The 27,537-nt window shown below is 53.8% G+C and overlaps 3 protein-coding genes and 2 long non-coding RNA genes across 9 annotated transcripts; 3 read left to right on the plus strand and 2 right to left on the minus strand.

The window, feature by feature from the left end:
* Positions 1–568: 568 nt before the first annotated feature.
* Positions 569–3,673, minus strand: LOC105082093 (uncharacterized). Of its 3 annotated transcripts, none has more exons than XR_012508147.1 (3): positions 3,551–3,673; positions 2,289–3,419; positions 569–1,282 (listed from the first exon to the last, which is right to left on the minus strand). It is a non-coding gene; the product is annotated as an uncharacterized LOC105082093 (long non-coding RNA). The 3 variants fall into 3 exon arrangements; XR_006720781.2 differs by lacking the exon at positions 3,551–3,673 and having other exon boundaries at positions 2,289–3,135; positions 3,231–3,365; XR_012508146.1 differs by lacking the exon at positions 3,551–3,673 and having other exon boundaries at positions 2,289–3,156; positions 3,231–3,361.
* A 932-nt stretch (positions 3,674–4,605) lies between these two features.
* Positions 4,606–8,572, plus strand: HOXA11 (homeobox A11). Its single transcript, XM_074367316.1, has 2 exons — positions 4,606–5,370; positions 6,791–8,572. The coding sequence occupies exons 1-2, from the start codon at positions 4,647–4,649 to the stop codon at positions 7,021–7,023; spliced, it is 957 nt and encodes a 318-aa protein (XP_074223417.1). The 5' UTR covers positions 4,606–4,646; the 3' UTR covers positions 7,024–8,572.
* A 1,000-nt stretch (positions 8,573–9,572) lies between these two features.
* HOXA10 (homeobox A10) lies at positions 9,573–19,172 on the plus strand. 3 transcript variants are annotated; one of them, XM_074367318.1, is made up of 3 exons: positions 9,573–10,156; positions 14,424–16,443; positions 17,629–19,172. In XM_074367318.1, the coding sequence occupies exons 2-3, from the start codon at positions 15,477–15,479 to the stop codon at positions 17,901–17,903; spliced, it is 1,242 nt and encodes a 413-aa protein (XP_074223419.1). In that variant the 5' UTR covers positions 9,573–10,156; positions 14,424–15,476; the 3' UTR covers positions 17,904–19,172. The 3 variants fall into 3 exon arrangements, with proteins under 3 accessions (XP_074223419.1, XP_074223420.1, XP_074223418.1); XM_074367319.1 differs by having other exon boundaries at positions 14,586–16,443; XM_074367317.1 differs by lacking the exon at positions 9,573–10,156 and having other exon boundaries at positions 14,107–16,443.
* LOC141578151 (uncharacterized) lies at positions 17,869–21,812 on the minus strand. The gene is made up of 2 exons (XR_012508148.1): positions 20,033–21,812; positions 17,869–18,434 (listed from the first exon to the last, which is right to left on the minus strand). It is a non-coding gene; the product is annotated as an uncharacterized LOC141578151 (long non-coding RNA).
* A 61-nt stretch (positions 21,813–21,873) lies between these two features.
* HOXA9 (homeobox A9) lies at positions 21,874–27,331 on the plus strand. The gene is made up of 2 exons (XM_045508187.2): positions 21,874–24,866; positions 25,937–27,331. Exons 1-2 carry the CDS (start codon positions 24,287–24,289, stop codon positions 26,173–26,175), a joined length of 819 nt encoding a protein of 272 aa, XP_045364143.2. The 5' UTR covers positions 21,874–24,286; the 3' UTR covers positions 26,176–27,331.
* The last annotated feature ends 206 nt before the right edge of the window (positions 27,332–27,537 follow it).

The raw sequence follows: 27,537 nt of genomic DNA on the forward strand, positions 1-27,537 counted from the left end.
GGAGAGTTATCAGAAGAGGCAGGAGGCTGCATAAGGGAAGACTCCGCTGGAAAGAGGCAGGGCAAGCGGGAGCCATGCAGGGAGAGGAATTGGCCAGCTAGGGAGGGAATGGAGTAAGTGGGCAGCTTGGTGTTAGCATTCACATTAGGGATCACACACTGAGCAGTCAAAGGTCTGCAAGTGCAGGCACTGGGGACTCCAGATTCTCACATTCTGGGATAATAAGCCGCTGCCAGAGTCCAAGCTAGCCCCAAGGAGAGCAGAGGGCAGCCTATCAGTCGGGCCAGTTGGGGTTGGGAACCCCAAAGTCTAGAGGCAGTACCTGCCCACAGCTCTATTCTCCCTCAGTGTGAGAGGGTCTTAACTTACATATTAAGTGATGGTCCTTTCGGCTTATGTCCCTCAAATAACTATGCTGCAAATGACTGCAGGACAACCCTGGGGGAAAGGCTCACTCTGCCCCGGTGCACTCTGACTATACCAAGGCTATCCAGCCTGGGCACCGCCAGCAGGCATCCTCCAGCTGCTGCCCAGACCCCTCCGCTGCAAGAAGAAGGGAAGGCGGCAGTGCTGGCCAGAAGCACCTGGACACACTTTATTCCGATATCCCGCCTGGGAAGGCATGTGGAGCACAGGGCTCACGAGTCTCCGCCAAGGTGCACTCAGTCCGCCCGCCTAGGAAGGTCCAGGAGGCGCTGCAGAATCCCCAACCCCCAACTTTTAGGGCCAAATCAAATGAAGTTTAGAAAGGCTTGGTCTGCTTTGCTGAGCAAATCGCCTAGTTAGTCGTTTCCGCCTGACAAGGCTGGCTCGGGCGCCAGCCTTTTCCTCTCCGGGTGGCCATCTCCAAAAGCAGCGCAGGGAGCGCAGGCCAGCCTGCGGAGGGCTGCCTAGACCCTGAAGTTTGGAGAAACAAGATGAGATTGAAACGACTCCCTCCCTTCTCCGCAGACACACACGCACCGTCAGTCCGCCGCCACTTCCTGCCTTTGTTTTTCTTCCTCCCAAACATTTTTGGCCTCTTGCATTAGCTGCCGTGGGGCTCTGGGTTGACGATGAAAGGAAATACACATTGAAGACTGTTTTCTGGAGAATGGCCCTGCGCTGTGGAGCTCCTGAGAAAGAACAACTCATGGAAGACCAGTCTTCAGGGCCAATGTCACAGCCTTGCCCGTCTTGGACTCTTCAAAAAATGCAACTCGCACTTGGCCTTCCAGGGCAGGCCTAGCCCCCATCGGGTCTTCCCTTGAGCTGGGTGGGCTCAGCTTGGCTGTTGGGCCTCCTGCAAAGCGGAAGAGTCAATTAGGATCAGAGCAAAGACAAAACCAAGGACCCACAGCTCTGCCTCTTCTGCCTTTCCAAGATTTGATCTGATCCTTAGAGCTGCTCCCACCCGCAAATAACCCCCCAAAACATTCACACTGCCAGTATATTCCAGGCAAGAGGGGCAGAAGCAGGCAAAGCTGGAAGCAGTGCGCAGCATTGGGGATCTGAGCACCCCCTCCTGTCCCTGCTGAGGAAGTAAAAGCATTCGCCGCTGCAGGCGTTTTCCCTTCTTCTGGCATCAAAAGGCTTTTTCCTCATCCGTCTTCACGGCAGCGCCCCCACTCGCCCCCTTCCAGGCTACAAGTCTCTTCCAGCACCCCGCTTCGGTACAGCCTTCGGAATTGCCCTGCCAGCCGCTCCCAGAGTGCCTTCCTCTGCCCCAGCCTTTCCTCGGGAATTTGCCTTTGTCTGCTCCAGACACCCATGGGATCCAGACTGGCCAGCACCCTCTCAGCTTGGCTCTCAAGGACATGGGAAGCACTGGTTATGCGGCACAGCGCACATCCCCATACCGACCTTTCTCCGGTGACCCCTCTCCCTGGCACCAAGGGGAAAACCTATCTAATTGGGAGAGGGGTTGAGTGTGGCTAGGGTAGGTAGCCTGGTGTCCCCCGCTGGCGGGCCACTGCAGCCGGTCTGCTCAGGAACAAGCTGAAGTTGACTGCCAACACTGCTATAAAACCCCAGGTCTGTCTAGAACTGTTTTCGGTTCTCCTAGACGCCCCCGGGTTCAATTATAGTCCTAAAAGCCCTAATACAAGTGCAAGAATTTGTTTGCCTTCACCCAGGGGCGGGGCAAGCCCTGCGATGGTGGCGCCTTTGTTATGGCAAAGTCACTGAAACCCCTCAAGCGTTCCTTTTGTTCGAGGGTCGGGGTGGCGGGGACTGGGTGGGCTGCTGGGAGGGAGTTTGAGAGAGCCAACATCAGCCAGGGAATGACTTAAATACTGCTGTTCACAAACCTCTCCTTCTCCTTTTTATATTCTGTCTTCAAGAAAGAGAGGCTGTGGAGAAATAAATATTTTGCCATGTTGGTCACCGCTGGAAATAGAAGTTTTTTCACTGCAGGGCAATCCTGAAACTGTGATTTCCAGCTTTAGGAGGTCTCAAGCTACCCTTCCCAAACAACCTTCCTTCCCACCAGACCTTCTTACTCACACTGATACTGCCCTCTGCACAAGCCACAGTGGACAAATGAGTCAAACTGAAGATGCACAAATAATTTCAAATTCAGCTCTCAGGGATTTAAGGGGCATGAAAGTTCTTGCAGCAAATCCTGAATAAAGAGTTCATTAAACCAATGTGTCTGAGTAGTTTGATTTGTGATATGCAACCCTTGTAAAGGAGGGGGTTAGGAGCCACATAAACATTAATACTAATAAATTAGTTTACTCCACTACAGAGTAATTACTTGATATTACTGATATTTACAGCATGTATTCAAATACAATGGTGGGCCATCATTTGGAAAAAATGCATAATAAGAATATTTCTTTCCCAGTGCAATACATGATTAGATTTGTTATTGAGTCAGTTACAGTCAGCTCGGCAATAAATAAATAAATCGATGTTGACACTTAAATACCAAAGATATTAGAGTTTATACTCTAAATCTCCCCAAGATGTATAAATACCTTCGGCTATTTCCTGGATGGGGAAAGGGAAAATGTTATCCTTTTTCATTTTTCAACTTTCCTTCAGCGATATCCAGGTCCTTCCAAGAGGATAGATGTGGGGAGGCCTCAGAGCTGGGCCCCTCCCAGCTCCTGGCCTTGCCTGCCGTCTGTATGCCCTCCTCTTCTCCTTCTCCTAAACATTGTTCATTTAGTCCTGTAGGATGACAAACATTTTTCACCATATCAGGTTCCCCCCACCCCACCTCTTCCCTAGTAAGCTAAACATACTAGCTGCTGTGGCCTCTGTCTCCATCTTTAGCTCAAATCCAACATTTTCAAAGCCTTCTTTTCACTCAAGGTGCTGGGAGTTTCAGAAGCATGTCTCTTTCCTTTGGCATTGTGTTCCTTCTTTGGGATAGTATCAGGAAAGGCACCGAGAATTCTGAGTTTCTGCCCTGCACATCCCTAGCTCTCAAGCTTTGCAAAGGAAAGGAGACGTGTTACCCCTTTCTGAACCACGGCTCCCTAGCCCTCGCCCTCTCCCCACTGCCCCTAGTCTCTCCACAGCCCTGGAGCTCCACTGTGGGCCCCCAGAAGGCGCAGCATACCCAGGAGAAGCGCCTCTAAAGCAGCCAAAGCCTCGCCTCAACTGCATGGTTTTCCGAGTCCTCAGCTCCAGGAGACCGGGCGGGCGGGCGAGCGGACCAGTGCGCAGCGGCTCAGCCCCCGCGCCTCTGGCTCTGAGGAGTCACTCCGAACCCCAGCAGGCAGCGGGGAGGAGGGGATTTCTCCAAGGGCAGGGCGTGGGGTGAGGAGGCTGGCGGGGAGAATGGAGGGGAGGTGGATCCCGGGTAAGACGAAGGCCCTTCCGGGACCTGCGGATCCCTGACAAACCGCGGGGGAAGCCGCCCTGGTTGTTGGCGGTTTAGGGACGGAAGGCACTAAAGCGCTTCGGAAGTGACCATGAATGCGAGCGTGTAATCAAGTCACCGTGCAAATCGAGCAAGCCACGAGGCAGGCACATCCACGGCTGCGAACCCTGGCCCCGAAGGGGGTCCGGCCAGGGTCGGAGGCAGAGGTGGTTCCCAGAGCAAGCCCGTGGAGGGAGGGGACAGCGAAGAAGGAGGTGCGAACGCGAGCCTCCAGGCGAATAGATTCCAAGACCACGCACTGGTCACGCAGCGACTGTCTCCCACCTAGCCACCCCCAGCCTGTGGCATCCCTCACCCGGGGAGTGGTGGGTGGCAGGAGTTGAGCTCTCTCACCGCCCTCGGCGCCCTCGAGGGCCAGGACCGTGCAGCTGAGCACAAGCAATTGGCATGGGGTAGCACCCAGTCTAGCCGCGCTCCGGGAGGCCCCCCCAGCCAACATGAGTTACACCGGCGATTACGTGCTTTCGGTGAGAACACGGAGTGACGATCTGTTGCTTCCCCTGAGGTGGCTACAAAGAAAGGAAGCCGGGGAGGGAGGGAAGAAAAAAAAAAAAAAAAAAGGAAAGGGGGAAAAAAAAAGGCCCGGACTAGCTCGCAGCTTGTCAATTTCAACATCGGGTCACATGACCAGCACCTCCCTGCTAAGGATGGGGATAGATTTCCACGTCAGCTTACGTCTCCAAATTTCTACTTCACGGATCCGCTTCAAAGAGGCAGCTGCAGTGGAGAATCATGTTAAGCTCAGCTACTGCGGAGAGCCCAAGGTAGCCCAATGATGGATTTTGATGAGCGTGGTCCCTGCTCCTCTAACATGTATTTGCCAAGTTGTACTTACTACGTCTCGGGTCCAGATTTCTCCAGCCTCCCTTCTTTTCTGCCCCAGACCCCGTCTTCGCGCCCAATGACATACTCCTACTCTTCCAACCTGCCCCAGGTCCAACCCGTGCGCGAAGTGACCTTCAGAGAGTACGCCATTGAGCCCGCCACTAAATGGCACCCCCGCGGCAATCTGGCCCACTGCTACTCCGCGGAGGAGCTCGTGCACAGAGACTGCCTGCAGGCGCCCAGCGCGGCCGGCGTGCCTGGCGACGTGCTGGCCAAGAGTTCGGCCAACGTCTACCACCACCCCACCCCCGCCGTCTCGTCCAATTTCTATAGCACCGTGGGCAGAAACGGCGTCCTGCCACAGGCTTTCGACCAGTTTTTCGAGACGGCCTACGGCACCCCGGAAAACCTCGCCTCCTCCGACTACCCCGGGGACAAGAGCGCCGAGAAGGGGCCCCCGGCGGCCGCGGCGACCTCCGCGGCAGCGGCGGCGGCGGCGGCGGCGGCAGCGGCCACGGGCACGCCGGCAACTTCAAGTTCGGACAGCGGCGCCGGCGGCTGCCGGGAGGCGGCGGCGGCGGCGGAGGAAAAGGAGCGGCGGCGGCGCCCCGAGAGCAGCAGCAGCCCCGAGTCGTCTTCCGGCCACACTGAGGACAAGGCCGGCGGCTCCAGTACGTATAAAAGCAGCGCCCTGCGCTTTATGAAAGGGGAGTTGGAAATCTAGCACAGCACCGCTGTTAAATTTTTATATGCTGTTTTATAAGCATATAAGGTTTATGAAGGGCCTTTAGGTTTCCCCCAACAAAACTTTGTTATAAAAGGCGGGATCACGTGGCGAGTGCTGAAATTGGCCGTGAAATACCCACCGGCCAAGGCATGCCTGCAAAAAAAAAAAAACCAAAAAAAAAAAAAAAACCAAAAAAAACTTTTCCCCCTTTTTTTCCCTTCTCAGCTCCCAAGCCCGGCAGCTCGACCCCGGTCGGGGCCAGCTCGGGGCTGGGGAGCCGGAGGTGGGCGCCTGTAAATTCCCCCAGCAAGGGCTCGGGAGCCTTTGATAGCGAGGTAATCCGGAGATTTTTATAAAAGCCATGTGTTGCGCCGGGACTCCAGTCCCGGCCGGGATTCAAAGGCATCGCTGTTTAACGATGGCGCTAGAAGCGTGTTTAACAGATAAAATAGCCCGCTTAGCTCGAGCAATATATTAAAAGAAACAAATTAACCCAAAGTTGGCCTTTTTGTCCAAAGGAAGCCATTTTCCTCCGGCGCGGTGGCAATTATGTGCTGCCTTCTGTCCGACTGCATGTTACAATTGTTATTCAATCTGTCAAAAGCGGGTTTTTTTTTTTTCTTTACTTCTTGTGGAATTTTATGGAAAGGGGAGCAAGTTGAGCCTACTCACAGCTTTGGGAAACCCCTCTTCCTATGTAAAACAGCACCCCGGTCCTGCCAGGGAACCAGGATGGCTGTGTGGCCTTGGTGCTCAGGGAAGGCCCAGGGTAGGGGGCTTCTGCTGTCTCCTCCCCACCTCGCAGAAGCCAGGACGCTGGCTGGAGAGGCAGGAGCTGGTGTCCAGGACTCAGGCTGACAAAGACACGGCAGCTGCCCCAGAAGTTAAGGAGGGCCGAGTCCCGCCACAGCCGGGAAAGACTGGGGCTGGGGCCACCTTTACTGCCTCAGGACCCAGCCAGCCGCCCAGGTGCTGGAAGGTGAAATGTCCGAGGTCGTCTGTTTGTTTAGTCTGGCTGGGCTGAAGGCAGCCGGCAACCCCCACTCAGCTGCTTTGAAAGCGGTTTCCGCAGCACAAATTCTCCTGTTGCAGTGAGGAGCCCTCCTTTCTGCTCTGGGGCAGAGTAAGCAGCTTCCCTGGGGGCCTATCTAGGGAGCTGGCTTTTATCTGGGACGGAGCCTCCGTCTGCAGCCTGTCCCCAGCCAGCAGTAGGAGCCTGAAGTCAGGGACCTTGGGGGAGACCCTGATGGGGCTTGGGTAGGGCCTCCAGTCCCTGGGGCCAGCCCTTTTCCTCTACTTGGGACTCTGAGATGGATTGCAGCCACCACACCTGGCTTATTCCCTGCCTCCTTCTCCCTCCACAGGTGGCCAACGAACCCGAAAAAAGCGCTGCCCCTACACCAAGTACCAGATCCGGGAGCTGGAGCGGGAGTTCTTCTTCAGTGTGTACATCAACAAAGAGAAGCGCCTGCAGCTGTCTCGCATGCTCAACCTCACCGACCGTCAAGTCAAAATCTGGTTTCAGAACAGGAGAATGAAGGAAAAAAAAATTAATAGGGACCGTTTACAGTACTACTCAGCTAACCCACTCCTCTAAGTCTCCAGCCAGCTGGAATTGGGTGGGGGGCTTCAGACACTTGAGATCATATGCAGATTTTGTCCTTGACAAGGTCAAGGCACGCAGTGACTTTTGAAGAAAGGAGATGTGCAAGAGAGGGGAGACTACACGGAGACAGCCCTGAAGGAGGCAGCTTGGTACTCTCCTGGGGATCTGTGGTTAAGATTTCTAACAACAGTTGGATTCAGAGAGTTGTACATCAACTAAAATGAATGGTTTGGGACCTCTGGTGGTTCACTCTTGGAGATTGCGGAGCTTCGGGCTGGGTGTGGTCTCCAGCAGGGACTGGGCTCCTTGCCAGGCCCCCTGGAGAGTGACCCCTGCCCAGGACCCTCCACATGGAGCCTGCCCACCCCCAGGACCCCTGTGTCAAGATCTCCAAACCCAATTCAGCTTGAGGACAGGAGCAGAAGGAAGGGGGTGGATTCCTAGATGTCTGGATTGGGGCTGCTTTCCAAAACCAATGTGAAAGATGACTGACTAAGAGGTGCCTGTGAGGTGGGAGAGGGCTGCTGATCATTAAAGGAAAAAAAAGATCTATTCCAGGTGGCATTAGTGGCTCTCCACCGCTCCGGTCACTTACGCATTGTCCCAGGCCTGAGCTTCCAGCAATTGCCTTCTGTGGCCCACCTAGTTTTTCCTACCGATGAGGGTCTTCGTCCAGGCCTGCCACTCGAGCCTAAAGCCTGGTTGCAGAGCAGCAGACCGTTCCCTGAGGTGGAAGACATCAAAAACCCTGAGAAGCTGCACCCAGGCTACTGGCCCCGAGATCTCTGCAGGAAATGCCTGTGGAGTGCAGCAGCTTGGCAAAGTCTACTCCACACTTAATTCAAGCTTGGATTTGCTCAACGGAGCAGCGGGCCTGGCCAGCGGTCCCCATCTATGAGGGACCCAATTCCTCCAAACACTCGGTTCCCACTCCGTACTCTGTTCTTCACCACCCCAGAACTGAGCTTGGAAGCTTCTGGTGACCTTCCAAGAGCTCAGGAGTGATTTGGAATTATTTTAAAAGATAAATATTATATTATATATATATATATTTCCCTGCAGGAACCAAAGTGAATTTTAAAAAATGCAATGTAGGGGGGGGGAGAAAGATGATGAAGAAAATATTTAAAGGCGCTATCTGTTTACAGTGTTCCATGGTTAAACTCACTCACTGCTAGGAATAATTGAATGTACGCTTCATACAGGGATGGTATTCAAAAGACTTGTAAATAAAGGAACTATAACCTATTTTATTTTAATGCTTTTTTTTTTTTGCCATTAGCTGATTTCCTTTGGGGTGTTGGAGGGGGCAGAAAAGGTATTGGGAATGGTCTTTTTAATTTCTTGCAATACTTGAAAAGCATTAGGGAGATGGTCTGAGGTAGTTTGGCCCACCAGAGTCTAGAGATCTCAGCTGAGAAAGCCAGGCACCCTCCCATTAAATCTCCTCTGCCTCCCTGTGTTAAGAAGTATCTGGTGGCTCTGTTTGTAACGGGAGTGCTGGCCTGTTCCTCAGTTCTCACTCACCGCGTATGTCACAACATGTATACAGGCGACAGGGCACAAGGAAAATGACTGTGGAAACTTGAGTATTGGGTCCTGGTGTGACATTCCTCTCCCTGTTCACCTTTTACTGCCAAATGTCTGCCCCCCCAGCACTATCACCCACCCCACTCAGGAAAGGGGCTAGTCACTAGGCCCCTGAGGGGATGCGGAGCTTGACTTAGGATTTAACTCCATCAGAAGCCAGGTTTAGAAAGCCAAGGTGAATGGCCAGGACCTTTTGGAAAGTGGGGTCCCAGGAATGGAGTATCTCAGGGCCTGGAATATGGGGCTTCATCCTCTCAGACTGACCCCATCCCTGGGAGAAAGCCTTGGGGCTTGAGGTGGCCAATGGGTCTGAACCCAGGCTGAGTTCACTCACCTCAGGACTAGGAGGCCTGAAGAGGAAACACTCTAGGGTGCCCTGGGGAGCACTTCAGCAAGAGGGAGATGGGTCTGGGTACAAAGACAGAGCAGACTCTCAGGAGACTCTAAGGGCGCTTTCTCCCTAGCTCCCAGCGGAGGCTGCCTTTTCCTTTTGGGAAAAGAAAGATGCCAGTTTCCTTTTTGTTTCCTGCCTTTGAACTTCTGCCTTAAATTTGGACATCACACATAACCTTGAGGGGCTGGGCGGAAAGGCCAGAGCCTTTTGTTGCCCACCCCACCCCCACCCCACCCCACTCCACCCCACCCAACTCTCTCCCTAGCCACCCAGGAAGGACCAGAGCAGCAGAGAGGGTGGAATTTGGAGTGAGGCCCCAGACTCCAGATCCCCATTTTGTTTATTTGTTTGTGTGTTTGTCTAACTGGCGCGACTGGGGAAATCAAGCTCAAAGGGGAGTGGGACAGACCCCAAGATGAATGTCTAGGTTGATAGACAGACAGAGGTGAACAAGGACTCTCCTGGGGGGCGGGGAGGGGGTGGGTAGGGAAGTCCAGGATTTAAGGAAAGACTTCCTTTGGGACGGTTAAAGATTAACCAAAGTCTCGCAAGTTGCTAGAGTCTAGCCAGGACTGTTTGAGGGCGGGCGGCAAGCGGGCGCGGGTTTGATTTCTGAGCCCTATAAAAGCCCATCCTCCGATGGCTGTGACAATGTGGTCGTAAACCCGTCCGGGGCCGGCCAATTTGCATATTTGGAATGCGCCGCTATAAACCCGACTGGGGTTTTGCAGCAATTTCTTAGATGTAAAAATGAGATCTCTTTAGCAGCGGGCTGGGCACATTCTCTCCCTCTTGCCTCTGCGTTGAGCCTGCTCTCCGTCTCCGGGCTCCGGGCTGGACTTCGGGCCCGGCCTAGGCGCTCAGCCGCCACGAGATGGCGCACTTCCGATCAATGTCAAAGCCGCCGGGGAGCCCGGAACCCCAGCGCGATTCCTGGCCTTTGTTCGCTTCTGATACTAAGAGCAGCACGTTACATTATTTCGCTTGTCCCGCTCTCCTTCGTATCAAAAAAGGGGGGGCTCACCTTCAAGAAGTTGTTGGTGGTGTAATTTAAAGCAACGCGCCTTCTCTAGGCCTCGCAGGCGTCGCGGCGTGGAGAAGCCAGATGTCCCTAGGCAGTGATTTCGGAAATATGTCAAGGTAAGAGGCCACAAGTTTAGTAATTTCAATCTGGCTGGGGCAGGAGTGGGGCCGGTGTCAGAGGAAGGCTGGGGAAAGTGGCTGGGTTTGTGAGCTCGTGGGTGACGCTATAGGCCCTCAGCCCACCCCACCCCCCTTCTCCCATCGCTTCCTAATGTTGGAAAGCAGGGGGAGGCCTCAGTGGAAAAGTTGACGATTTTAACCCTCCGCGCCAGCAATTCACCTAAGGCGATCTTTAGATTTTGTAGAAATATTCAGAGTGGGATGAATCAGGGATGGAGGGAGTCCAAGCAAAAGGGTCCCAGGCTTGTGGAGGGTGGGGGAAGGCGGTGGCGGGATTGGGGAAAACAAAGTTTCTACTCGGAAACAATGAGGTGGTCAGGAACCGTGGCCGCCGGGCGAGCTTATTCCCTGGGAGGTAGCTGGTTTCCTACTAGGTGCGATCTCTAGGTTTGCGCCACAGCCTGAAGGAAACCTTTGTTCCGAAAAAGGCCAAATCAGAAACGTCGCATTAGATTTTTGAGGCTGCCAGAGAAGTCTGTATTGCTTATTTGGAGTGTACCGCTATAAACCTGGCTGGAGTTTTGCAGCAATTTCTTAGATGTAAAAATGAGATCTTTTGCAAATATGCAAAAATTGTATTGGTAAATACCTATACATTTTCAAAATCTGGCCCTGAATCCCTCCATCAGTGTTGTCATAAAACAAGTTTAAAATAATGATATCACTTACCTTTCTGAGGCCAGATTCAAATTCCCCCTCTTCTTATATTAAAATTTTTTGTTCCAATATGTTTTTATTCATTTCTTGAAATGGTTATTTTTCTTTTCAGAAATAAGCAATGCAAGGGTGAGTGGGAAAGGGAATCTCAAAGTAGGTGCTGCCCGTGTGAGCATGTATGTATGCATGTAAATTTTGCCGATCATAGTCAGGAGTCTTTGTTGATCACGGTCTCCCAAATTCTGATAGAATAAAGCAAGAAGTGGGCACCCACACGGTGCTCTCTGCAGCCTGAACCTTCCCTGAAATCCCAAAGCTGTCTCTAGTTTCAAGGCCAGAGGCAGTTTATTATGGACAAAACTAAGGATATTGCAATTGAGGGGTGTATGTGTAAAGGCCCCAGCACTCCTGCCATCAGGAGAGAAGGGCCAGTTCAGTGGCTGGATTTAGAAAAAAATTTAAAGCAGGTTGTTTAGGGACAGATTGCACCTGATGGATTCAAAGCAGATACATGAAATATTCCTGGAAATGTTCACATTGTTAAAGATGAACGGGGAAAGAATGTCACTTCTCACCCCCCAGATTTTAACTATGCAGTAAATTCATGAATCAGAGAAGTCCAGAATTTTTGTTAAAGCTGGATATGTGGAAGTAGCATTTATTTTTCCTCTCTGGTGCCGCAGTTCAACAACACAGATGATCAGATAATTCTGATCACCAAAAGCACTGAGAGGAACATCCAGATACAAATTGTTTACTGGTTATCTCAATCTCAGTACCTAGTTTTTAAGATTTTTTTTTTTTTTTGGTAATAATAGTTTATTTCTCATGGCTTGCAAAGGCCTACTCAGGAGAAGGAATCCGCTATCTGGTGAACTGCATGGTAATCCTCACCAGAGAGCTTATTTTACCAGCCTGGCATTTACTTCGGCTCCATAGCCATGTGGGAGGGGAGTGTTAGTAACCAGGTAGAAATGAGCAAAATTTACTCCTAAATAAAATGTGGACCCTGGTGGCTGCACAGGCCTGGTTGAAGCAAGCAGACACCAGAGAGTTTTAGGTTAAAGGCATACTGACCACCAGAGAGAAATTCAGCAGCTAGGAGAGAGGGCGAAAGAGAGAGAAAGAAGGCAAATGGGCGAGAGGGAGAGAGAGTGTCCAGAAGTCAACCCGTGCTGCAATTGAATTGCTCTTCTTAATCTCTCAGGGGTGGGGAACCCCAAGAAAGCCAAGATGATCAATAAATGGACTATACTATTGAGGAAGCTAACACTTTATTGTTACAGTCTGGGGGGTGTGGAGCCTTGGGGCTGTCAGGGATGCTGGGAGCTCCGAGATGAAGACCGAGACCGACTAAGAAGGCAGCAGGCATTTTGGTTAAGTTTCTGCTGTGTGGCTATCTTCTCCATCTGAACCATTGGGGCAGGCCCATCTGCATCCCAGGTCCCAGGTGCACCCACAGGCTCCTGATTCAATCTCGGCTCAGCATGGAGGTGGGGTGGCAGTCCTGGGCCAGTGAGAGGCTCCCACTAGGGCTTACACATTTTTTTTTTTTCCAAACAAGAAACAGCACAAACCCAACGGGGTGGAGGGAGGGTGGAAGATGTTGGAGAAAAACATCCGACTCTCCCCAAAGGAAGACCCAAGTGCCAATGCCATGGTTTGTGAGCCCGCAGCAGGCCTTCTGCCTCCTCTACTCCACAGCCAGGATGGCCCTCTTGTAGCTAATGCCATACCAAACTGATTTTTGTAACCTCGGTTGGAGCGGGCGTGCTCTTGGATCCCATTCAGCCAACAAGTCCATTTGGCCACCCTAGAGAGCCTTAACGTGACTGGGACTGAGCTGCCTACTGCCGGATACCCACCTTGTCTTACCAAACTGACAGGGCTGCTGAATTCCCAGAGAGTCTTGGAACATTCTGGAGAGCCCAAGGAGAAGGCTTTGAGGGGTCTGTGAACTCCTTGAAAAGGATGGGTCAAATTGTGGGAATGCACAAATGTGCATTTTTCACAGGATTTGAGAACTTGGCCTAAGATTTTCCAAAGGGGCCTTAACTTCTGAAAAGATCAAGAAAGACAGATTTAGATCATTGTCTTTCACTTTATTTTTTTAGCCTCCACCATCTCAAGCATTCTCTCCTGTGGCCACTAGCCTTTCCCAACCTGTGGCCCGGGGAGGTTGCTTTCTGCGCTTCATCTGGAAAGGCCTAAACCCTGGTCCACTGGCCTGCTGGGGCTCATTCTCCTCAAGGGACCCTCTCCTGTATTTGGGACCTACTTCCAACTGGGCAGAGCTCTCTTGAGAGGAGTGGACACTGCTGAGGGGCAAAGCCCTCTTCTCAGGCAGTCCTCAGCTTTGTGGCATTTCTCAGTAGCATTGCTGAGCTCAACAGTCCCTGTCAGTTTCACTCTTCTGACAAGCTGGGTAAGGACCAAGCCCATTTGGAGAAGGGTCCTAGACTTCAGTGCTCTGAAGCTTTTGATACTCAAGTTCGTTGATCTCGTGGGCCTAGCCAGATTAGAATTTGCCTTGGCCTTGTGCGAGAGCAATAAGGAGACCGAAGGACAGTTCCGGATCCCTCCGCCCAGACACCTCACTTGATTCGGCTGCGCCGCTACTGCAGCCTCGAGACCCTGTCTGTTTGGAGACAACTGGCTTTCTCTTCCTCTCTCTCCTTTTCTACCCCTCTCTCTTCTTTCCCTCTGTCCTTTCTTTCTGTTCCTTTCTCTCTTTCTCTCTCTCTCCCTCTCTTCTCCACCCCAGACACCCAGTCCTCAAAGCCAGTCACCGCGGGGCGCAAAGGTAGAAGTGGCTGGAGCGCAGCGCAAGTGGTGGCGCGGCCTCCCGGGTGCTGCGCGCTGAGCCGCGGCTGCCGACAGAGACGGCAACTGCTTGCTTGTATCTCCGAAGCCAGCGCCAGGGCTCTGCCGTCGCTCTCCCGTGCGCTCTCTCTCGGTCCTCTCAGGCTCAGCTTCCTCCTCCGACTGGGTTCATACTGGGAGGAACAAGGCCAAGTGCCAGGCAGATCACCCAGGACGCAAAGGTCTTTCCCCGCCGCACGCAGAGGCCTGAGCGGTCTGCTTCCTGGGATCCCGGCGTTCAGCAGCTCCAGTCAGGGCCTCTGCAGGGGCTGGTGCTGGCGGAGCGGGCAGGCCTGGGCATCCTGGAGAGCTGTATCCCGCAGGGGCAAGGCAGCGACCTCTTGGGCTCCACTGGATCCGGCCGGAAAAGGTCGCATTTCCTGAGGCCCACACTTGAGGGCTAGAGCTCTGGGCCAGCCATTTCCAACTGACTAAGAGCGTGGTCCCTACGGCCAGGGAAGAAGGAGGCCCCGGTGTCTACTGAGCAAAGGGCTTGGCCTCCGAACGCGCCTATAACTGGGCCACGAGCCCAGGCAGGCCTCACAGGGAACGGATTTCCTCACCGAGGGCCTCGTTAAAATGCGAACACCGCAGGAGTGAGGGCTGCCCCAGCCGCGGGTTTGGTGGGGGGTGGAGGAGGGAGGAGATGGAGAGGCAGGAGTGGTGACACTGTTTCTTGTCATAGCCTCCAGTAGCATGCGAATGCCAAGTCTAAAAGGAGAGTTGGAGAATTGTGTGGCAGAGGTGTCCATTAGCCACCCCCCGCCTCCAGTTTTCCCCTCCAAGTCTTCCCCTCCGGGCAAGCCAAAGACCCTGAAGATCAATGTTTCTTTCACTTCCCGGAAAGGAAAGGCATATGAGCTTGGAGGCTGCCAGGGTGATGCTGCTTGGGGTGCCTGGACCTGACTCTCGCCTCAGAGTAAAGGTGAGGGAGCCTTTCAGCCAAAGTTGCCAGTTGCCTGGACCCCGTCTTATGCCAGCCCACCAAGGTTCACCGACAGAAGCTGCAGAGAAGGCAAGCCAGGTGAGCGCCCCATAGGCGAAGATCCTAATTGGGTCAACCCATTGGCAAGGAGGAGTGTGTACGAGGCTGAGAGGCCAGGACATTGCATTTTGGCGAAATTTCTTTGTGGGATGCAAGAAAGAAGTGGCAGTTGCCTGCTTTCAATCTACTCTGGATTTCATACACTCTGAGGATTTTGGTGGCCTTAGGATCAGGTCTGCCACTTTGGGGAGACAGCTCCAGGTTCAGGGCTAAATGAGAAGAGTTTGAGGCCCTGACAGGCCCCCTTAGTGTTTAGAGTGCACCGAGGTCTGGTGGCTGATTCCGAAATTAAAATGGGGAGCACCCAAGGCGGGCCGGGGTGCGCACCATAAACACCCCACTTGTTAACTGCTCGGGGCCCAGGGGCCTTTCAAACAGACCCCGAAGGAGGACTCACGTCTGGGCATGGGCGGGGCGAGCCCAGGGGCCAGGCCCCACATCAGCCACGTTGGAGCAGCCCCCGAAGCTTCTGGCCTTTGGGCTGAGGTATCGGGTGTGCGTCTCACAGCCCATCAATACAGATTACATATTTATATCAATCGCGGGCTCGGAGGGCGCCCTCGGAGAGCGGCCCCGCGCCTACGAAACCAAACTGGGAGTGGTCGCTCGGAAACTCTGGCTCAGGATTGGCTGCGGGCGCCCGCCGCGGTGCGGGGGGATTGCTAATCGTATTCAGCATGTTTTGCACAAGAAATGTCAGCCAGAAAGGGCTATCTGCTCCCTTCGCCAAATTATCCCACAACAATGTCATGCTCGGAGAGCCCCGCCGCGAATTCTTTTTTGGTCGACTCGCTCATCAGCTCGGGCAGAGGCGAGGCTGGCGGTGGTGGCAACGGCGCGGGGGGCGGCGGCGGAGGCGGCAGCTACTACGCCCACGGCGGGGTCTACCTGCCGTCGGCCGCCGACCTGCCCTACGGGCTGCAGAGCTGCGGGCTCTTCCCGGCTCTGGGAGGCAAGCGCAATGAGGCGACGTCGCCAGGCGGCGGTGGTGGCAGCGGGGGCTTGGGTCCCGGGGCGCACAGCTACGCTCCCGCGCCTATAGACCTGTGGCTGGACGCGCCCCGGTCCTGCCGGATGGAGCCGCCCGAGGGGCCGCCGCCGCCGCCCCAGCAGCAGCCGCCGCCCCCGCCGCAACCACCCCAGCCCCCGCCGCAGGCCACCTCGTGTTCTTTCGCGCAGAACATCAAAGAGGAGAGCTCCTACTGCCTCTACGACTCGGCTGACAAATGCCCCAAAGGCTCCTCCGCCGCTGCCGAGCTGGCCCCCTTCCCGCGGGGCCCGCCGTCCGACGGCTGCTCCCTGGGCACCTCCAGTGGGGTGCCAGTGCCCGGCTACTTCCGCCTCTCCCAGGCCTATGGCACCGCCAAGGGCTACGGCAGCGGCGGCGGCGCTCAGCAGCTCGGCGCCGGCCCGTTCCCCGCTCAGCCCCCGGGGCGCAGCTTCGATCCGCCATCCGCTCTCGCCTCCGGTTCGGCGGATGCAGCCCGGAAAGAGCGAGCCCTCGACTCGCCGCCGCCCCCTACGCTGGCTTGTGGTGGCGGTGGCGGTGGCGGGGGCTCGCAGGGCGACGAGGAGGCGCACGCTTCGTCCTCCGCCGCGGAGGAGCTCTCCCCGGCCCCTTCAGAGAGCAGCAAAGCCTCGCCCGAGAAGGACTCCCTGGGTAAGCAGGGCTCGCTGAAGGGCCGAAGTCAGGCGGGCAGATAGGCCGACCCAGAGAAGGGAAGGAGCAGAGAGCCAGGAGTTCGCACAGCAGCCGGCTGGCCTTGGCCCGAGCTGCAGTCAGGCTGACCTTGTGAACTTGCTTTTTAATATTTGGGCGTGGGGACGCAGTAAAAATTCATGTCCGGCTTAGCGCCCCACACAGCAAGACGTCCTCTGCGCTCCCCTCAGCTCACCCCAACTGGGGGCGAGGACACCGGCGAGCAGCCCCCCTCTTGTGCATGCCCTTCTCCGTGCCCCAGAGCACCCTAAGCGGTGGTCTGGGCCCAGCCTGCGAGGCTCGGCCCACGCGAGGGGAGGGGGAGGGAGGGAAAGTAGCTCACCCGCAGATAGCGCGGATGTTTGTAAGACATCCAAAATAAGCAGCCGCCAGCACCAATAAATAAGCCCATTAACCGGCGAAGTTCGAGTTTACGATCCCCCTTGCTTTTTTCAAAGTTGCTGGAGGGGCGGGAATCCTCGTTGTGGGGAGAAGAAAAGACAAACCCGGCCCGGACGCCGGGGCCCTGATCTGAGTGTCAGAGAGGGGCCATTTCGCTTCCTCTGGAACTCGGAATCGCCCAGACCGCACGTCCCTGGCTCCTGGAGAGACGTGAGAGACGGTTCTTGACTCTAATCAGTTTTTCGTGCCTTTCCTATGTCCCAACTATGCTGTTCTCCCTCTTCTTATCAGGCCTTGGGCAACCATGGGGCTGGAGTGAGACAGGGCCACGTTGCCCGTCCCCCTTCCAAGTAAGCACCCCGCGCCCCCAGCCTGGGGGCTGCAGGAAATGCTTGTCTACCTTGGGGCGAGAAGCAAAGAAAGGCGTTAAGTTCAAGATATACAGCCTGCCCTCCCAGGCTGTCCAATGCAAGTGCCTGGCAGCTTTGTGCTAAAACAGGTGTTTGGGGGGAAAAAAGTGGGGGGAAATGTAAATTGTAAGAGTAGGTGTAGATTGAAGCCCCAGTCGATTTCGCACATGACTTTTGGAGGAACTGTTCTCCCTGGGTAAGCTAAACCAGGGCATAACTCTATCCGTGTCACTTGGGGCATCCCTCTTATAGTGGAGACGACCTGAATTTACCCCTGCGTGCAGCCCGCGTGGCCTCGATTTAACCTTTCCCTCTTTATTCTTTTAAATGCCAGGTAATTCCAAAGGCGAAAACGCAGCCAACTGGCTCACTGCAAAGAGCGGCCGGAAGAAGCGCTGCCCCTACACCAAGCACCAGACGCTGGAGCTGGAGAAGGAGTTTCTGTTCAACATGTACCTTACTCGAGAGCGGCGCCTAGAGATCAGTCGCAGCGTCCACCTCACGGACAGACAAGTTAAAATCTGGTTTCAGAACCGCAGGATGAAACTGAAGAAAATGAACCGAGAAAACCGTATCCGGGAGCTCACAGCCAACTTTAATTTTTCCTGATGAAGCTCCAGGCAACGTGGGGTTTTTTCCCCCCCACTTCCAGAGAGCTGTTCTCCCTCTATCTTCGGCCTCTGCCCAGGAACTCGCACCTGTGCTGGAGACCCATTCCTTCCTCCCACACTCACCATCTCGCTGGCCGTTACATCTGTGCAGGGCTGGTTTGTTCTGACTTTTTGTTTCTTTGTTTGCTTGGTGCTGGTTTATTTGTTGTTTTCTGGGGGAAAAAGCCATATTGCGCTAAAATTCTATATATAGGGAGATTGTCCTAGGTGTCAAGCGGTGACTAAGATGGTTTGCTGTCTCGGGGTTCCACTACTGGAAATGGCCCCTGTCCTTCTGGTGGAGCTGGTTTCCTGTAGGGCTGGCAAACCTAGCCAGAAGGCGGAGGTCCCATTGTAGGCAGCTGAGGTGTCTGGCCTGAGGTCAATGATGCAAGAAGCCGCCACCGGGCTCGCCTGCCTGGAGTGCTGGGCTGTGTTTAATCAGGGGATACAGGCCCCTGGGTTTCTTTTTTCTTTCTTCCTTTCTTCCCTGGCAAAGAGAAGGGATTGTAGGCATGAACACGCAGGTTGGCAAAAGGGCTTGACTTTGGCTGATGGGAAAATGGGGAAAGTCAGAAAGATTAATTTTTCCTTCTCCAGCTTTAAGAGGCGAAAAGAATGACCAGGAGAAGGAAACTTCTCTTCCAGTTTGTGTAAGGTTTTGCATTGCAGGACTAAATTATTTCACTTACCTCTGAATTTCCATGTCCTTCTGTCTGTAGATAAATAATTGAATGTCGTTTTGTTATACATACAGATTTAATGGATTTTTTGTCATTAAATAATTGTTACCATTGGTAACACATGACAAGCACACCCCAATTCTCCCTATCTTGTGGAGGTTCCCCCCCCACTTTTTCCTTTTCTTTTCTCCCCCCCCCCCAGATTCATGGCAGCCGAGGAGGGCTGGGGCAAGCCGAATAGACTAGAGAAGGGAGACATTGTTTGGGTTTCCTTTATACTGTGAAGTTACATGCATAAAAGGGTCAAACCTGTAGGTGCAGAAAAAGAAAAAACTATAAAATACAAATCTGTATAAATGTCTATTATTATGAAAAATTGCCAATCTTGTTTTATGCAAATGCATTCTATCGTTATTATAAATGTTAGTTCTAGCTCTATTTACTTCTAATCTTAAATGAGAATAAATTAATATTGTAATGCTGCTGTGCGTGGAAAAAAAGACGATGTTTATGTTCTTATAGAAGAATAAAAGCTGTGGAATGAAGCTTTTTTAATTTTACCTCTTTTTTTGACTTCTTATCTTCACCTTCCACTTTATCCCGTCTACCACTTTTACAACAGGAGGACTAGCCCGCGCCCCCTGCAATTACTTTAGGCATCTATTTAAATATTACCTAGACGGTCGTAATTTGTCTGGGCCCTATAGCCCTGGTGCCGTAAGGTTTGTCGGCTTTTGTTCAGTTTTATGACTTGCTAGTATATCTGGATTGTGGCTGTCTTGGACCAGTGGTTTCAGTTGAGAGGGGAGCTGCATAGACAGAGGAAGCCAAACAGGATTTCTTTCGGGAGCCCCAGGGAGGTTCGCAGAGGCCGGTTATTTCGTGGGTCTCTTGGTCCTAGATGACACCCAACCTAGGATTCGGGGGAGCAGGCTGGGCCCACAGCGCGTCAGTAGCATCCGTGGCAGCGGTTAGGCAGACCTCGGCGGGGCTCCAAGGGTGCCCCCTCCCCCAGCACGGCCTCCCCCACCTGGTCGCCCTCGGCGGGGCCACGCGTTTCCTGCTCGCGGGAGGTGGGAGGGGGGCACGACAGGGGGGAGGGGGCGCGGGAGCGCGCGCCCCGGCTGGCTGGCTGGCGGGGAGGGAGCGAGAGGGAGAGCGAACAGCGGGGAGCAAGCGCGGGAGGCCGAGACCAGACAGGGAGCCAGGCTCCTTGCTATCCCTGGCGCTTTCGAATCGCCCAGGGCTGCCGCCGCTCGGCGCCCCGCCAGCTTGCTGAGCTGCGAGATTTGGGAAACCAGCAGGCACACTGCTCTTTCTCTCCTCTCTTCTCGCTTTCTCCTCTCCTTCCATTTTCCTCTTTTTCCTTTACCTTCCTTCCCTCCCTCTCCCAGGTTTACCTTACCAGGGCTTCTCCCTCTGCGATGCCTTAGCGGCATCCCGGGGCAAGCAATGGCAGCGGCGGGCGCAGGTTGGCGAGGGGCCGGGTCGGGCGCGATCGCAGGGTCCTCCGTGGGCCGCGGCGGCGGCAGTGGCGGCGGCGGCGGCGGCGGCGGCGGCGGCGGGCGAGGCAGCTCCGCGCGGGCAGCACCAGAACTGGTCGGTGATTTAGGTAGTTTCCTGTTGTTGGGATCCACCTTTCTCTCGACAGCACGACACTGCCTTCATTACTTCAGTTGAAATCGTCTCCAGGTATCTGTGCGCGCGGGGGCCGGGCCGGGCGGGGCATCCAGGCCCTGGTCATGCCAGGCCTGCGGTGGCAACCTCGGCTTTTCCAGCGAAGGAGCCTCGACCCTGCCTCTTTCTCAGCGCTCTGCCAGGCTGCTGGCCTCACCGCCACCCCCACCTGGCCTGGAGCAGGTACGATCAGGTTAGCTGCTTCTTCGAGGACGCCAGGGGCGTGGTAGGAATTCTGGGCCCCGGGCCATTCAAGGTCAGGGGCGCACGCTTCCATCCTGGGCCTCTCCCGCTCCAGGCTTGCTCCTGGCCAGGGCCTCCGTCATACTCCTGCAAGGCTGGGACACCTCCAGCCCCAATCCATGGTACTGGATCAGGAAAGATCCCTTTGACAGTAAGAGGCTTAGGCCAAATTAGGAGGGACAGGGCTGACAGGGGCTGAGATCCTGGCCTTGTCACTTACCCTTCTCTCTGTAAGCCGCCCTCTAACGAGTTACCTTTGACTCTTTTCTTCCTTCTTTCCTTCACACATTTCTTTTTTTCTTTCTTCTTTTCTCCCCTTTATTTTTCTTTCATTTTCTTTCTACCTCCACTCCCTCTCCTCCCCAACTATTCTCTTTGGGAGGGACCCAGGAAAGACCCCGAGCTTTTTGGGGAGAGCCTGGGAGTGGGGTCTTAGTTTTCTAAGCGTCTTCAAGTAGAGGTCGGACTCTGCTGAGGAAGGGCTCGAGGGGCGCGGCTGTCCAGGGCTGTGGATCTGGGCCTGGTGTGCCGCGGCACAGACAAGGCCTCGGTTACGATCACGACCGGATGGCGGCGGCCTAGCGTTCCTACTCCGCAGGTCCGCAACGGCAGCCTAGGAGATCTGATTAGGGGGCATTCGCTGCGTTTTTGTGTGCCCACTCTGAGTGCAAAGAGAGGCTTTCGCCAGCCTCACTGGGGATCTGAGGCTGGGACGTGGGCTGTGACCCAGCCGGGCTCAGTGGAGCCTAGAGAGGCAGGGAACTCTGCTGGGAAGCTTCCTCAGCTCTCTCCGCCTGCCGGTGCAGGCTCCAGCTTTAACAGCGATAAGGGAGCCCCGCTAAGGCAAAGATTGGCTGCTTGCTTGCCAGTATTCTATCAGGTTCAGAGTATGTTAGATATGGTATCCTTGTGGGGACCAGTGCTGGAGAAGGGAACCCTTGCACTGCCAGTCTGTTTCAAACAACAGGGGAAAGGAATCCTAAATTCCAGAACTGTTGGAATACAAACTTGAGTCCATGTTTCAAGTTGTAGAACACTGGTTCGAAGCCAGTGAGACCATTCTTGCTGCTGGGAACTGAAAACAACTTCTATTCTCTCTATCCCCCAACACACGCCTGGTCCTTCAAGCTCAAGCCTACGAAGAAGTGCTTCCTTTCCCAGCTCCAGCAGCCCAGGAACTGTTTTCACTGCTCAGCCTACCTTCCTGTTATCTGAAAGGCCATGCACAGCATTCCCCTCAATTTCTCTCTGCCATTTTCAGGACCTGATTATTGGATTTGTTTTGGAGATCAAGATTTTTGAACTCTCAGGCTAGAAGAGGTTTGTAATTACACCCACTTATTATTTCTTTATGCACACACAATCCCTTTCACTTCTAAAATAAAACCAGACACAAAAGCCTGAATATTCTCTCCCCAAACTTGTGGGTTGAGTAGGGATAATATTTGGTTTTGTGATTTCCCCCTATTCTAGAGACCATTAAGGACTTTTTAATACTCAACGCCTGTCAATTATTTAGTATAAGTTCTATTTGGGGGGCTAAGGCTATTTAAAGAAAGTCTTTTTATTTTTAAAAATACGAATTGGTGTCTTCTCTAATTACAAAAAGTGGAAAAGACAACCAAGCATGTCCAGTCTGTTTGCAGACAATTTAAAATTAGGGGCGACGGTTTCTTCCAGGGTTAATTTTTCTTAATGAAAACCTAAACCCCGCAAACTACTCGGTATTTGGGACACTTTGGGGTAGGCAGCAGTGGGAATAAGGCGGAAGAATTTACAGGGAAAGGAAAATATTAGGAAGGAGGAGAATGAGGCGGCCGGGACCGGCCACGTCGGAGTTCATTGTGTCCTCCACTTCCCTCTTCCGGCGCGGGCAGAGAAAGGGGCACCCGGTTGGGCTCTGCGTGGCTACGCAGCCTCATTCTCGGGGAGAACCTGGCATTTGAGGGTTCCTGCCTGGGACAGGGATGTATCAGGGTTTGGGGGTGATTACTGGAACTGTTGGGGAGGATGAAGGCAGAAAAGAAGATGGAAGCGACCGAGGCCGCGGGCCTGCTCTCGCCGACAGGGAAGTGGGCTAATGAGAAACACACTCTTGCAGGCAGAGTATTCACACGTGAATTTAATTACCCCGTTTTTTTTTTTTAGCAGTCGCCTCTTTTTGTTCAGGTTTGGGGTAGGTTTTTCCCTCTGCAATTAACAGACAAGCCAAGGCCTTTTAATTTACTCCTAGAAAGACTCGAAGGGATGAGAAATACCCTCCTCAATTTGGCCAAGCTAAGGAATGGGAGTTAAAGTCAATGGCCCATACCCCTCCCCGTTTTAATTTCTAGCCCTGGACTTGAGCTGCGGGCCATCTTGCTTTGGGCCTTGTAACTGCTGAGCCGCCGACCGGGTAGGTAACAGAGGCGGGCCCGGGATAGTGGCCAGGAAGGAAGGAGCCCTGAAGGACTTATACAGGGCCAGCCGCTTGGTCTCTTAGGCTGGGGTGCCTCTTCTCAAGCGGAACTCGCCTTCCATTGATGCTGCCTGTTTTCCCCACCTCGCCGCCCGCACCTCAGGTTCAGGGAGTGCGCTGAGGTTTGCATAACTCGGCGTTAGGGCCTTCGAAGTCGGAACACAGGGCTGGGGAGCCTGCTGCGTCCGCCTGGGAACAGTGAATCCAGGCTGGCTACGAGGAGGGCGCGCTGGGCGCCCGTGTGCGCGGGGTTGGGAGCAAACGTGCGGCACAACCCAGCCCTCAAACCCATCGCCTCAGGGAAGGCTGGCCATTCCCTTCCTGACCCCTTCTTGGTGGGGCCCTCGCTGGGGGCTCAGCTGCGAATCTGGGGGCTGCCGGGGCTCCCTGTGCACCAGTCAGGCAGATGCGAGGAGACCATAGTAGGTTGTGCCTTCTCGGTGGTCTGTCGCTGCAAAGCGCGCTCCGTTAGAGGCTATGGTGGCTCAGTTTGGAACGGATACTGCGTTGAATTTGACTTTTCTCAGTTGGCTCGGGGTAAACTCGCGTCTCCTGGGACCGCAAGGATTATTTACAGGGAGCTCGCCAACCAAACACAACAGTCTAATTTAACCTTTCCAAGTTCTCATAAATTTTTACAGCTGGGAGTCACGATGAGGCAAACGAATCTGTTCGCCGTTCCCAAGTTCCCACCAGCCTGTGTGGCTTCTGAAACAGTAACTCCTTATGAAATATCATAAATATAGATTTAAATACAGTAGAGCGAGAATGCGATTTGGCTGCTTTTTTATGGCTTCAATTATTGTCTAATTTTATGTGAGGGGCTCCGCTGGCCGCACTCGCACGCGGGACCCGCTCCTTGCTGATGGCGTGATTAATTGTGATATAAAATAGTCCGCTTAAGAAGTGTGTGTATGGTGGTGGCGGAGGGAGGGGAGGGAGTACAGAGGCAAGGCCAGATTTGATCTTTTAATCTTCGTTGGCCACAATTAAAACAAACCCGATCGTGGAGCGCCGCGATCCCTTTGCATAAAAACATATGGCTTTTGCTATAAAAATTATGACTGCAAAACACCGGGCCATTAATAGCGTGCGGAGTGATTTACGCGTTATTGTTCTGCTGAGCAGGCACGTGACGCGCGCGGCCAATGGGGGCTCGGGCGCCGGCAACTTATTAGGTGACTGTACTTCCCCCCCTGGTGCCACCAAGTTGTTACATGAAATCTGCAGTTTCATAATTTCCGCGGGTAGGGCCGGGCCGGCCGGACGCGGGGCACGGCGATGGCCACAACCGGGGCCCTTGGCAACTACTACGTGGACTCATTCCTTCTGGGCACCGACGCCACAGATGAGCTGGGCGCCGGCCGCTACCCGCCGGGAGCCCTGGGTCAGCACCCCCGGCAGGCCACGGGGCTGGCCGAGCACCCCGACTTCAGCCCGTGCAGCTTCCAGTCCAAGACAGCGGTGTTCGGCGCCTCGTGGAACCCAGTGCACGCGGCGGGCGCCAATGCGGTGCCCGCGGCGGTGTATCACCACCATCACCACCACCCCTACGTGCACCCCCAGGCGCCTGTGGCGGCGGCGGCGCCGGACGGCAGGTACATGCGCTCCTGGCTGGAGCCCACGCCCGGTGCGCTCTCCTTCGCGGGCTTGCCCTCCAGCCGGCCTTATGGCATTAAACCTGAACCGCTGTCGGCCAGAAGGGGTGACTGTCCCACGCTTGACACTCACACTTTGTCCCTGACTGACTATGCTTGTGGTTCTCCTCCAGTTGATAGAGAAAAACAGCCCAGCGAAGGCGCCTTCTCCGAAAACAATGCTGAGAATGAGAGCAGCGGAGACAAGCCCCCCATCGATCCCAGTAAGTGTCTCCTCCCTCCAGACCAGCCACCACCTCCACGCCGGCCGCCTGGATCTGCCGGCCCGCCAGCTTTCCCCGGAGCCTGCCTTCGCCCGCCCTGGGAGCCTCCTGAGCAGAGGCCGGGAGCCAGAAGTTGCTGTTTGGGAGGCCTCGGATGGGGCTCCAAGTCCAGAAAGCAGTGACAAGCGGGCCTGCAGGGCACCGGGGGAGGGGAGGCGGCAGCTGCCGAGAGAGGGGGCGGGGAAGGCGCTGCGGGACAAGCCAAGACCCGCTGCCCCTCTCCTTGGCTGCCCCGGACCAAGACAGAGATACTTTGGGCAGTTCTTCGAAAGCAGGACTGCAGAGAAAGTCTTTTGTGCGGCTAGATTGTCCGGGAGTGGCGGCAACAACTGCAGCCTGACCCGGGACGCTGGGGAAGACTGCCGAGTCCCGTCACTTCTTGCCTTCAGCCAGTGGCGGCGTAAATCCTGCCCAAGATGTGGCTGCAGGCGACTGGGATACGAAGGTCCCCATGCCAGATTATTCAAATAAACTGGAGAAGTGAGCAAGGGCCTTGGTGTGCGTAAGGGCGCCAGGCCGGCCTGCCCAGCCCCGCGGCCTTCCATGGAGATCAAAATAAGGAGTGGGGAGAGTAGAAGGAAAGGTGGGAAAAGGACGACACAGAGAGTCAGTGAGAGGGAGAAAAGAATATTAATCTCGCTAAGGAACGCAGGGCAGCGTGGTTTCCTTCTGTGTGGCAAGAAAGAGACCTGTTTTCAAATTTCACTCCTAACACAATGTGCAGAGAGTGGGAGGAAGGAGAGGAGGGGACAGGAGGACAGAGGAGGAGAAAGGAGAGCCTCGGAGGGGAGGGGGGAGCCGAGGTTTTACTGCGTGCAATTGTAAGTGACCGATCCAGCGTCTGTCTGCCAGGGTTCCATTGTGTCCCAGGCTCAACTGCCTTCCCTAACCAATTCAGCAGCGTCCTGCACTTTGGCTGAAGACTCCAGGAGTTTTCCTAGCCCCCAGCAGAGTGGGGTGGGTATGCTTCTTCTCCTTCTAAATCCCTCATCTGTCTCCCCCACCCATAGGTAACCCAGCTGCCAACTGGCTCCACGCTCGCTCCACGCGGAAGAAGCGCTGCCCCTATACAAAACACCAAACGCTGGAACTGGAGAAGGAATTTCTGTTCAACATGTACCTCACCAGGGACCGCAGGTATGAGGTGGCCCGACTGCTCAACCTCACCGAGAGACAGGTCAAGATCTGGTTCCAGAACCGCAGGATGAAAATGAAGAAAATCAACAAAGACCGAGCAAAAGACGAGTGATGCAACTCGAGTTCATTTAGAAAAGAGAGAGAGAGCTAGAGAGAAAGAGAAAGAATTGCCCGTCCCCTTCTTCTACCCCTACCCCACCCCAGCCTCCACCACACTGCACAAAGCGGCTTTAAACTCCAGGCCTCATCTCCCCCTGGCAAACCCTGCTCAGGCTGGCTCCTTGGCCTGCCTCTTTGATGGAGGAGGTATTGTAAGCTTTCCGTTTTCTATAAGACAGAAAAAAGGCGGGCGGGGGGTGGGGTGGGGTGGCATTAGCGCTGATGGCTGTGTGTGCTAGCTTGTATATATTTTTAAAAATCTACCTGTCCCTGACTTAACACACACACACACAAAACTACCTTTTTATAATGCACAACTGTTGATGGCGGGCTGTATAGTTTTTAGTCTGTGTAGTTAATTTAATTTGCTCTTTGTGCAGCAGAGCAATCTGCCCAAATACTTGAACACTGTGTTTTATTGTGGTAATTATGTTTTGTGACTCAAACTTCTGTGATGGGTGATGCACCCGTTGTGATTGTGAAAGCTAGAATTCGATTTGAACTCAGGTTGTTGGGGGGGGCAGTTGCATAGAGTATAGCTCTGTAGTGGAATATGTCTTCTGTATGACTAGGCTGTTAACCTTTGATTGTAAACTAGCTGTAAGGAATTCCTAGCGAAATAAAATTTTTTAAAAAAGAAAAGAAAGGGTTCTCCAGAATGCGTAAATTCATGGTTTTCTTCTCTTTTGAAATGCGGACATTTTAGTGTCTACATGCTCCATAGACCCGTCTTGTTCATTGTATATATATAATCCACATATTAAAGAAAAAGTAATCAAACAAGCTTGAATATTGTTTTTGCACCAAACAGTGAGGAAATTTGGAGCTATACGTATGTGCAGAAGGTTACTACCTATGGTTTACATTTAATTTTAATCGGGGAAAAATGAATGCTTATTGTAATGGAGTTAATTTTATTGATAATAAATTATACACTATAAAACCGCCATTGGGCTACTGTAGATTTGTATTCTTGATGAATCTGGGGTTTCCATCGGGCTGAACATACACTGTATATTTTGCAATAGTTACCTCAAGGCCTACTGACCAAATTGTTGTGTTGAGATATTTAACTTTTTGCCAAATAAAATATATTGATTCTTTTCTAATTTTTGCCGGTCAGTTCTTTGCACCCTCTTCTCCGGGGCCGGGGAGCCTGGGTAGAGTCTCTGGGCGGGGGCCGGACTGGACTGGATGAGGACAGAACCTTAGTTTTGTCTTGGGTGGGCCTTTGGGAGGTGGAACCTGCCACATCCAGGCCTCAGTTCTGCCTACCAGGCCTGCTGCCTGGCTGTGCAGACAGCGGAGGAAGGCT

The sequence above is a fragment of the Camelus bactrianus genome, chromosome 7 (assembly GCF_048773025.1).
Source record: "Camelus bactrianus isolate YW-2024 breed Bactrian camel chromosome 7, ASM4877302v1, whole genome shotgun sequence".
Lineage (NCBI taxonomy): Eukaryota > Metazoa > Chordata > Mammalia > Artiodactyla > Camelidae > Camelus > Camelus bactrianus.

What these genes read in the sequence shown, in the direction of transcription:
- HOXA9 (XM_045508187.2), top strand. Translation starts at nt 24,287, where the DNA reads ATGGCCACAACCGGGGCCCTTGGCAACTACTACGTGGACTCATTCCTT. An exon ending in CAAGCCCCCCATCGATCCCA is followed by an intron (nt 24,867 to 25,936) that starts GTAAGTGTCTCC and finishes CCCCACCCATAG; the next exon opens with GTAACCCAGCTGCCAACTGG.
- HOXA11 (XM_074367316.1), top strand. Translation starts at nt 4,647, where the DNA reads ATGATGGATTTTGATGAGCGTGGTCCCTGCTCCTCTAACATGTATTTG. An exon ending in GGACAAGGCCGGCGGCTCCA is followed by an intron (nt 5,371 to 6,790) that starts GTACGTATAAAA and finishes CTCCCTCCACAG; the next exon opens with GTGGCCAACGAACCCGAAAA.
- HOXA10 (XM_074367318.1), top strand. Translation starts at nt 15,477, where the DNA reads ATGTCAGCCAGAAAGGGCTATCTGCTCCCTTCGCCAAATTATCCCACA. An exon ending in GCCCGAGAAGGACTCCCTGG is followed by an intron (nt 16,444 to 17,628) that starts GTAAGCAGGGCT and finishes TTTAAATGCCAG; the next exon opens with GTAATTCCAAAGGCGAAAAC.